Below are 10,658 nucleotides of genomic sequence, written 5' to 3' on the forward strand. Positions count from 1 at the left end.
TCAACCATCGTCGTCGTCGACGCCCAGCGCCCACCGGACCGAGCGTCGGGCGGAGCGGGCCGTCGACCTTCCGCCCGTGGTCGTCCCCCCGGTCGACCGGGGGCCTGGAGGGATCCCCCGGCGAGAAGATCCGGAGCACCCGGACCCCGCCGCGTCGGGCGGGCCGCGGCAGGCCGGGACGGTCGCCCCGCGGACGCCCGCCGTCCCACGCCTCCTCTCCGTCCGTCGCTCTCGAGAAACCCGGCCCCCCGCCGTCGTCGGGGAGTCTGCGTGAACGGGACCCGTATTCGGAGCGAAGCCGTTGGTGGGCCCGACCCCGCTGTCCCTCCGGCCCGGGAAGGCGACCGCGCCCGGGAGGGGCGGACTCTCCGTCCCGGTGCTCGGAAAGTGCTCGGCGCACAGTGAGCCCTCAGCGGATACCATCGTCGTCATCGTCGTCGTCGTCATCGCCATCAGCGTTATCGTTGTGACCCTTGGCCCCGGTCGCTCTCACTGCCTCCGTCTGGCCCCGACATCTCCGCTTCCCTGAATTCTCGCGTTTCCTCCCGCCTCCGGGACCCCTCGACCCGGCCCCCCCCCCGCGGATCCTACGGCGTCGGAGACAGAACTCCTCCCATCCTCCTCCTCCTCTTCCTCTCCTCCTCCTCCGTCCTCCCCGCCCCGCCTTCCCCCTCCGCGCGGACATAGCATCCCTCCCCGTCCCACGAGGCGTTATCCCCCATCCGGCTCTGGGCGTTCATACCGACGCGTCCCGCCCGTCCCCGGATCCTTGCCGTTCCTGCCCGGCGGCGCTGCCGAATCCGTGGCCCCATCCGTCCCTTCCGAGCGCTCGGCACGGTGCCCCGCGCAGAGTGAGCGCTCAGTGAATGCTGTCGGATGAGTGAAAACCTGCCCCGTCCCCTCTCCCCACGCTCTCACTCGGCCCATCCGACCGCTTGATCGCGTCCGGCCTCGCCTGCTCCGTCAGCCTTCTCCCCGCCCTCCCCGTGTCCCGTCCTTCCTCGCCCCACCCCTTGGTCCGCTCCGCCGCCCGGATCGTTTTTCCAAAAAAACCGTCGAGGGCCCGGCCTCCCCGCTTCTGGAGAACCTCCGTCGGCGGCCCACCGACCTCCAGGCACCCGACGGAGACTCCCGGAGGCGCCCCATCGGCTCGGCCCCCTCCCGCCTCCCTCGCCGATCTCCCGCCTGCGACCCTCTGCCCTCTTCGCTTCAGCCGGGTTCGGGCACGTGGCAAGCGCTCAACGGGCGCCACGATTCCCGTTCTTTCCATCTGTGTCCGTCGTCCGAGCGCCCGCCCCTTGCCCCCGCGTCTTGCTTCCGGCGCTCCCTCCCCTTTCTCGGATGACAGATGGCCGCCCTCCCCCGCCTTTTAAATCACGTCTCTTCCGAGAGGCCTTGGCCGCCTAAGCCCCCGTTTCCCCCGCCCCCTCTCTTCTGCGTCATCCGGGTACATCCGATAGTAGTTCTTGAGCGCTTACTGTGTGCGAGAGCGCCGGACCGAGCGCTCCGAGCGGACGATCCGGCAAGGGAGCGAGACCGTCCCTGCCCGGCGACGGGCTACTTGGATCCCGCCCTCGGGAAGCACTGGATTTTCACCCGTCCGCGGCACGTTTCCGTGTTTCATTGCTCGACCGTTTCAGGTCCGTTTCCCCGTCGGGGACCGTCGGCTCTTATGCGGGCGCGTCTCCGCCCTCAGCCGCGTTGCCCTCTCCCAAGTCTTCAGTCCTCTGCCCCGTAGAATGTGCCCGGGAGACGCCATCGATTAATAAATGGCTATCCCTCCTCCTTTCCGCTGGACTTTCCAGGCCCCCTAACGTGTCCAGTGCCACCGATCACCTTAATAAATCCCACAGTGGGTTAGTGTCATTACTCTAATTGAGCTCTTCAAAACGTCCGTCGATCAATCAAGGTGAATTCTTGAGCGCTTCCTAAAGGCGGAGCCCTGGGGCGAATAGAATAGAGGCGATCCCCTGCCCTCGAGGAGTTTTACAATCTGGTGCGAAAGGCGGGGCGTTGAGATCCATCAGAGATAGGGGAAGGAGAATAAAGAGATGTCCCGTGGGGGTAGGTGGGGAGGCGAGGAGCAAGAAGAGGTGACGCAAAAGACGGGAGGGAAAGAGCAGGGCAGGGAAGGTTTCTTCTCGCCCCGTTTCCGGTCAGGGAAGTTAGCGGTCCGACCCCTTAGCTCGAATCAGGTTCAAATCCCCGAATCCTTCCCCCGAGGAAATTCATCTCCTGCCCGCGCCTCGCCCCGTCCCCCGGGGCTGGCAATGCGGCGGTCCAAGAAGAAAGATAACCGGAGAAAACTCCTCCGAAGGCGGGATTTTTGGTGGGGGGGGGGTAAGGCTTTATTCTGCGCCCCCTTCTCCGGCCCTCTCACACCCAGAAGTCCCCCGCCGAGAGCCGCGCCCACCCGCCACAGGACCGAAGCGGGCTGAACGCGGGGCCCCGAGCATCGAGACTCTGCTCGAAGGAAGAGGTTTTTCCCACGTCCTAACATCTGACGTGTGAAAAATTCTCCTCTGTTGTCAGCCCCCGTCCCGCGGATGCTCTCGGCGGAGCGACGGAAATAGCCCGACTAGAATCGGTGGCCATCCCGGAGGCATTTCGGGCTGGCGGAAGAGGAGAGGAAGAAGAAAGAGGACATCTGGGAATCCCAAGTTAGTTTCGCCGAGTTTCCCGGAGGCCTCGACGTCGGAGACGGAGCGGCCTCCCTCCCGGTCGGCCGCCGGGCCGAGAGGGGCCCGCCGAATGGCGGCGGCTCGTCCGCCGGGCCTCCGGTGTCGACGGGCAGTTCCTCTCCGAGAGGGGAGTCTAGTTCATCGCCACCCTCCCGCGGCCCCTCGGGCGCCGCCGCGCGCGAGGGGCCCGAGTCCGGCGAGAGCCTGGGGGTGGGGTGGGGGGGGGGGCCCCCGGCCCGGCCGGGGGGTGGCGAGGAGGGACGGCCCCACAAGCGGACGGGCCCGGCCGCCGAGGGCGTCGTCGGGCCAGGTCGAACGGCGCGGCCTGAAGATTGTCGTCGGTGCAGATCCATTTCTCGTTGGCGTTCTTGAGGAGGAATATCTGCCGGAAGCCCATCGCCGGGTCCTCGTCGATCTGTGAGGCGGAGCGACACCTCGGCAGCCGAGGCGGGGGGGACGGGAGGGGGCTCGTCGTCTCCCTCAAGGTCGGCACGGGGGGGGGGGGCCGGGTCTACGGACCGCCGGGGATCTCCGCCGAGGGGCGTCCGTCGGCGGCAGGGAGGGGCGGTCGCCGAGGGCTTTCGACCGGCTTGTTACGGGGGAAACGGAAAACGTGTCGGGAGGGAGAGGTAGGGATGGGAGAGGGGAATCGGGGTGCGGGACGGTCTGTGCCGGGTCGTCACCGGGAAGAGCCGGGGATGGAGGAGAGGGGAGAGGCGGGAGCGTGGGGCGGTCGGGCCGCGGGGGATGGAGGGGGGACCGCGGGGGAACAGCAGATCGCTCCCGAGATCCTCGTGGGCGGGGGACGGGTCACCGTCTCGTTACGGCCGCACTCTCCCCAGCGTTTCGTCGTCGGTCGATCGCGCCGTCGGCGTCCGGGACGGCGGCCGGCCCACGGACCTCCCCTCGCGCCCCGGTGGCCGGTCGGGGCCGGAGTCCCCGCGCGCCACCGAAGCGGGGTCGACCCTCGGCCCACCGCGCCGAACGGAGGAGGGGGCGATGGGCTCTTTATAAGGCGTTTCGGCCAGGGGCTCCCCGCGGGCCGAAGCGACGTCTTCTACCCCGTCGCGCCGCCCCGACCGGCGAGCTCGGACGCGGGGCCCGGGCCCGGGCCCCGAACCCGGCGTCCCGGGCCGCGGTCGAGCCTCACCTTGAGCCGGCCCACGACCGTGCTGGCGATGCGGTTGTCCGGAGCCGGCTGATGGTCCTGCGACGTCAGGCTGCGCCGGACCTTCGGGAACGGGAGGCTCTGAGGGGATGGGGAGGGGCGGGGGGGACAAAATCAGAAACAGGCTGTCACGACTGGATCGGGCATGCCTTTAACCTGACGGCACCCGACCCCCTCGCCCCACCCCGCCGCTCTCCCGCCGTAACCCGGCTCCCGCTCTCGGCTCCTCCGACGCCAGCCCGCTCGCCGTACCCCGGTCTCGTCGCATCTGCCCCCGTCCCGCCTCCGGCCCGCGACGCCCTCCCTCTTCACGTCCCGGGACGGCAGCGCGGCCCGGGGCGGAGAGCCCCGGGGCGGCCGGCGCCAGTCGAGTCGGACCCGGTGGGGCTCGCGATCTCAATCCCCGTTCTACCGCCGAGGCAACGTGACGACCGGGGCGCTGTTTGCGGAGCGGGGGAGATCCGGCGTCATCAGGCGGTGTCCCCCCCCCCCCGGCAGGCTCGCCGCCTTCGCCCCCGTTTTCCAGAGGAGGGAGGCGAGGCCCAGGGAAGCGAAGCGCCTTGCCCGGTCAGCCAGCTGACGAGGGGGATTCGAACCCCTGCCCCCGACTCCCAAGCCCGGGCTCCTCCCGCCGAGCCACGCCGCTTCTCCCGTAGGCACGGGGGAGCGAGGTGACCCGCCCGGCGGAGCCGGGACTGGAAGCCGGGCCCCGCTGACGCCCAGGCCCGCGCTCTATCCGCCGGGCCGCCCCGCTCCTCTGACGGGACGACGGTCGTTGCCGTGGCCCCCGAGGGTGTGGGACGGCGCCCCGGAGAGCCGAGCGGAGGCAGAAGGCGGGCCCTTGCCGCTCCCGGGCCCGGCCCCCTCCGCATCCACCGGGTCCCGCCTCCCCCTCCCCAACCCACCATCATCTTCTCCATGATGGTGGCCTTCCCTCGGAACCGCTGCCCTTCCCACGTCAAGCAAGACGTGTCCGTCTGGGGAGACAGAGGAGACGGTCACTCCGCCCCCGACGGGGGGGACGAAGCCGCGCGCGGCCCCGCCGGCCGTCCCCGGCGACCCCGGGCCGTCACCGGAGGAGCGGCGCGGCTCGGCGGGGAGAGCCCGGGCCTTGGGAGTCGGAGGTCCCGGGTTCGCATCCCGGCTCCGCCCCGCCTCGGCCGGGTGACCGGGGCGAGTCGCTTCACTTCTCTGGGCCTCGGCGACCTCGTCCGGAAAACGGGGACTGACCGTGAGCCTCACGCGGGACCACCCCGACGGCCCCGTCTCTCCCCCCCCCGGCGCTCGGAACGGCGCTCTGCACGTAGGAAGCGCTCGCTTAGCAGATGCCGGCATCTCGACGCCCGCTCTCGTTCGGGGCTGTCTTTCGCGTGGTTTTCGAGCGCCGGCTGCGAGCCAGGCCCCGTAACGGCGGCGAGAACGGTGCCGGGTATTTCTTCGGCGCCTACTCTGTGCCAAGCACCGCGCTGAGCGCCGGAGGGGGACGCGGGGCGGTCGGGTGGCTTCGTCGTCGTCGTCGTCGTCGTCGTCCCCCCCCCCCCGCTGGGGCAGATCCAAGGAAACGGGGGTCGGACGGGGTCGCGGCCTCCACCCCCCTTTTCCAGACGAGGCGACCGGGGCCCGGAGAGGCGAAGCGACTCGCCCACGGTCCCACAGCCGACAAGGGGCGGAGCCGGGATCCGAACCCGCGACCTCCGACTCCCAAGCCCCCGCCCCCCTCCACCGAGCCGCCGTGCGCGCGACTCGACCGCGTCCGGCCCGATACGCCGGCAAGGGGATCGGAGCGCCCCGTTAGGGACGGGACGCGGCTCACGGCAGAAAAACGGGTAACGGATCGGCGTCGGAAAAGACGGACGCGGCGACTTCAAACCCTCCGGTCGGTCCCTTCGACTCGCCGGTCGCCCGAGCGCAACGTCCTCTCGCCGTGGGACCCCGTCGGCGGGAGCGGGGGGAAGGGCCGAGGCGCTCGGCCGGAGGGCCGACGGCGGCGCGGCGGGGCCCGGGGTCGGCGGCGGGCGGGCGCCGGATCCCCCAACGGATCCCCGTTCCGCGATCCCCCCCCCGCCACGCGGCGGGACGAGGGACCCGGAATAATCCCGGCCCACCAATTCCCCCGCCCGGGCCCGCCGGCGGATCGACGGCGGAGGAGCCAGAGGTCAACGGACGGAGCCATCGCGGCGCCCGTTCGAGCGCCGCGTGCAGAGCGCCGCGATGGCGGCACCCGCGGGGCGTCGCCGCGTGCGGACCGCCGGCCCCGGGCAGAAACGGGGTGAGCCCTCGCCGGTCCCGGGGGTCGGGGGGTGGGAAGGCCCGCCACGCCGCCCCCCCCCCCCCCCGCCCCCCGCCCCTTCCTCGGTTACGAGCCCCTCCCCTCCTTCCCTCCTCCGCTGACCCCGGCCCCTCAACCCCCTCTCCCCGCCCGCCGCCCCCGCCCGATACCGCGGTCGTTCGGTCGGGTTCAGGGAGCGCTTACTACGCGCGGGGGCGCTGTGCCGAGCGCTCGGAAAGGACGATAGAGGGATGGAGACGACGACGATGACGGCCTTCGTTAAGCACTAACTGCGCGCTGGACGGTTCGTTCTTTCAGTCGTATTGATTGAGCGCTCACCGCGGGCGGGGCGCTGTGCCGAGCGCTCGCAAACGACGACAGAGGGATGGAGACGACGGCGACGTCGGCCTTCCTTAAGCGCTCCCTGCGCGCCCAGCGCCGTTCTAAGCGCCGGACGGTTCGTTCCTCCGGTCGGATTTAGTGAGCGCTCACCACGGGCGGGGCGCTGTACTGAGCGCTCGCAGAGAACGATAGAGGGATAGAGACGACGGCGACGTCGGCCTTCGTGAAGCGCTTACTGCGCGCCGAGCGTTGGACCGTTCATTCGTCCCGTCGCTCCTATGCATTGAGCGCTCACCACGCGCAGAGCGCTGTACCGAGCGCTCGCAAAACGAACGACAGAGGGATGGAGACGACGGCGACGTCGGCCTTCGTTAAGGACCCACTGTGCGCCGAGCGCCGTTGTAAGCGCCGGACGGTTCGTTCCTCCCGTCGGATTTAGTGAGCGCGTACCGCGGGCGGGGCGCCGTACGAGCGCCTGCAAAGACCGAGAGAGACGCTGGTGATGACGGCCTCGTTGAGCGCTTCCTCCGCGCCGAGCGCTGGGACGCTTCATTCGTTCCTTCGATCCTACGTACTGAGCGCTTCCTACGGGCAGAGCCCGCCGAGCGCGCCGGCCTTCTCTGTGCCTCGGTCACCTCGCCGTACCGGGCGAGAAGCGGCGTGGCTCGGCGGAAAGGGCCCGGGCTTCGGAGTCCGGGGTCACGGGTTCGAATCCCGGCTCGGCCCCTTGTCGGCCGGGTGACCGGGGGGCGAGTCGCTTCGCTTCTCTGGGCCTCCGTGACCTCATCTGGAAAATGGGGATTAACCGGGAGCCCCCCGTGGGACCGCCCGATGACCCCGGATCTCCCCCCAGCGCTTAGAACGGTGCTTCGGCACGTAGTGAGCGCTTCACAAATACCCACATCATCATTCTTCTTCTTATTATTATTATTATTATTATTATTAAGCAGCGTGGCGCAGTGGAAGGAGCCCGGGCTTTGGAGTCGGGGCCCGTGAGTTCGAATCCGGCTCCGCCACTCGTCGGCCGGGGGACCGCGGGCGAGTCGCTTCACTTCTCCGGGGCCTCAGTTCCCTCATCTGTCAAATGGGGATGGAGACCGCGAGCCCCCCGTGGGACGACCCGATTCCCCCGGGTCTCCCCCAGCGCTTAGAACGGTGCTCGGCACCTAGGGAGCGCTGAACGAATACCAACATTGTTATTACAGTGCCCTGCGCATAGTAAGCGCTCGATAGATACTATTGAATATGGATTATATTCGTATTAATGTCTCCCCCCCCAGCTCCGTCACGCGTCTGCTGCGCGAACCCGGGGCGAGCCGGCTCCACCTCTCCGCGCCTCGGTCTCCCCCGCTGTAAAATGGGGATTCGGACCGTGAACCTTGCTTGGCACACAGCGAGCACTCGATACGTGTCTACGCGTACGTGATACGTTATTGCGCGGTTGAGAAGCGGCGGGGAGAAGGCCGGGCTCGGGAGTCGGAGGTCGTGGGTCGGATCCCGGCGGCCGCACCCGTCGGCCGGGTGACCGCGGGCGAGTCGCTTCGCTTCCCCGGCCCTCGGTTCCCCTCATCTGTCAAATGGGGATGAAGGCCGGGGAGCCCACGGGGGCCCACCCGCTCACTCTGTAGCCCCCTCCCAGCGCTCAGAACGGCGCTTGGCACAGAGTGAGCGCTTAACGGATGCCACCGGTTATCATCGTGTACGTACCGTCAGAGGGGACGCGTGGCTCAGTGGAAGGAGCCCGGGCTCGGGAGTCGGAGGTCGTGGGTTCGAATCCCGGATCCGCCACCCGTCGGCTGGGGGGACTGCGGGCGGGTCACCGCTCGGTGCCTCGGTGCCCTCATCTGTCAAAATGGGGATGAAGACCGTGAGCCTCACGAGGGGCGACCCGATGACCCTGGATCTCCCCCGGCGCTTAGGACGGTGCTCTGCACAGCGTAAGCGCTTCACAGATCCCGACGTCATCATTACATGTGTGTGGGTAAACAAGTCATTCGTTCGTAGTATTTACTGAGCGCCTTACTGTGTGCAGGGCACTGGACTAAGCGCTTGGAATGGGCGATTCGCAACGGAGGCGGCTCATTCATTCAGCAGTATTTACTTGAGCGCTTACTACGCGCAGAGCACTGGACTGAGCGCTTGGAACGGACGATCCCTACCCCGACGACGGGCTCACAGCCTAAACGGTAACGCACGTATATACGTGTAACACGCGTATGATATGTGCACGTAACACACACACAAACACATATATATGTCTATATATATATACACACACTTATAATAATAATAATAATAATAATAATGTTGGTATTCGTTCAGCGCTCCCTAGGTGCCGGAGCACCCGTTCTAAGCGCTGGGGGAGACACGGGGGAATCGGGTTCGTCCCACGGGGGGGCTCGCGGTCTCCATCCCCATTTGACAGATGAGGGAACTGAGGCCCGGAGAAGTGAAGCGACTCGCCCGGGTCCCCCCGGCCGACGAGTGGCGGAGCCGGCATTCGAACTCACGGGCCCGGACTCCAAAGCCCGGGCCTCCTTCCACTGAGCCACGCTGCTTCACTTATATAAAACCCGCTTCACCGCCAAGCGGGGCACCCGATGCCCATCCGCGAATTTCCGCCTATTATTTCGTCCTCGCTTTAACTTGCTCTTTCGAGTCATTTTGCTACAAGGGCGGGGTGGATTTCATCAGATGGCCTGTCATTTTCACCCAACTCTGAAATTTCACAGATTCCCTAGGAGCCTTAAAAAAAGAAAAGGCCCGGAGCCCGAACGTAGCTCGCGAGCCCGTCTTTCACGGCTCCTGCCACCGTACCCGAAACACGCCGCATTGTTAGGCCTCGGCCTTCGGGATTCTGCCGCGCCCGGGGTCTTCGCCGGACCCGCGGCTTCCCCGGCCCGACTCCTCCGGGGTCGCGGCCGGAGCCCCGCAGTCATCCGGGTGTGTTTGTCGAGCGCTTCCCCGTGTGCAGGGCGCCGCGCTAAAGCGGTCGGGGGGGAGTCCGACGGGAGGCCCCAATCTCACCTCCGTCCTCGCCGCTGTTCCGACCGCCGGAGTCCGGAGCTGGACCGGACTGTGAGCTCCCGAGGGCAAGGGGCTCTCTCCTCCCTTGAACTTCTTTCCGAGCGCTTAGTACAGCGCTCCGCGCACCGTGAGCGCTCCGGAGACGCGACCGGATGAACGAACGTACCCCGTTCAAGCTCGGAAGCTCCCGCGGGTCCTTGGCTCAGTTTTTTAAAAATGGTATTCGTTAAACGCTGACTACGTGCCAGGGACTCTGCTGAGCGCTGGCGTAGACGGAGGCCAGGTTGCACCGCGGTGCCCGTCCCAGCCGGGGCTGACGGGTTTGACCCCCCCCATTTTACAGATGGGGAAACTGAGGCCCGGAGAAGGGAAGTGATCCGCCCAAGGCCACAGAGCGGGCGGGTTCTGCGCCCCCCCCGCCCCGGACCGCCCGGCTTCTCGGGCCGCCGACGGGCAGGGGAGGCGGCCGGGCCCGGCGGCCGGGGCATCGCGCTGGGTGACCTCGGGCAGGCCCTTTGCCGTCTCCGTGCCTCAGTCTCCCCGTCCCTAAAGCGGGGATGACACACCCGTTCTCCCTTTCCCTTAGACCGAGCCCCGTACGGTCCATTCATTTTGTATCGTCCCTCGGTGCTCGGCGCGGCGCTCGGCACGTAATACGCGCCCTCTGGACCGTAAGCTCGATGTCGGCAGGGGCCGCGTCCGCTAATCCTGCGGCACCGGACTCTCCCGCAAGGGCTCAGTACAGTACTCGGCACATAGGACGTGCTCAGGTCATTCGGTCGTATTTACCGAGCGCTTACCACGCGCAGGGCACCGTACCGAGCGCTCGGAATGGACAACTGGGCAACGGATGATGATCCCCGCCCCAACCACGGACACAAACACCACTGGCTGCCTCACGTCACGTTGGCATAACGTCAGAGAAGCGGCGTGGCTCGGGGGCAAGAGCCCGGGCTTGGGAGTCCGAGGTCGCGGGTTCGAATCCCGGCCCGGCCACCTGTCGGCCGTGTGACTTCGGGCGAGTCACTTCTCTGGGCCTCGGTGATCTCATCTCTAAAATGAGGACGGAGACCGTGAGCCCCACGTGGGACGGCCTGATGACCTGTATCGCCCCCCCCCCCCCCCCAGCGCTTAGAACGGTGCTTGGCACACAGTAAGCGCTTAACATATG

General features: G+C 67.7%; 1 protein-coding gene across 1 annotated transcript; it reads right to left on the minus strand.

The window, feature by feature from the left end:
- LOC100090520 (synaptojanin-1-like) lies at nt 1–7,136 on the minus strand. Its single transcript, XM_029053397.1, has 5 exons — nt 6,323–7,136; nt 4,755–4,826; nt 3,832–3,930; nt 2,907–3,096; nt 1–266 (listed from the first exon to the last, which is right to left on the minus strand). Exons 2-5 carry the CDS (start codon nt 4,767–4,769, stop codon nt 1–3), a joined length of 570 nt encoding a protein of 189 aa, XP_028909230.1. The 5' UTR covers nt 4,770–4,826; nt 6,323–7,136.
- Between the last annotated feature and the right edge of the window lie 3,522 nt (nt 7,137–10,658).

Source organism: Ornithorhynchus anatinus, chromosome X2, assembly GCF_004115215.2.
Source record: "Ornithorhynchus anatinus isolate Pmale09 chromosome X2, mOrnAna1.pri.v4, whole genome shotgun sequence".
Taxonomy (NCBI): domain Eukaryota; kingdom Metazoa; phylum Chordata; class Mammalia; order Monotremata; family Ornithorhynchidae; genus Ornithorhynchus; species Ornithorhynchus anatinus.

Coding starts and splice junctions, on each gene's coding strand:
- LOC100090520 (XM_029053397.1), bottom strand. Junction 3,097..3,831: donor CGGTCGTGGGCCGGCTCAAG/GTGAGGCTCGAC, acceptor TCCGCCTCACAG/ATCGACGAGGACCCGGCGAT. Junction 267..2,906: donor CCCGGCCGGGCCGGGGGCCC/CCCCCCCCACCC, acceptor CCGTTCACGCAG/ACTCCCCGACGACGGCGGGG.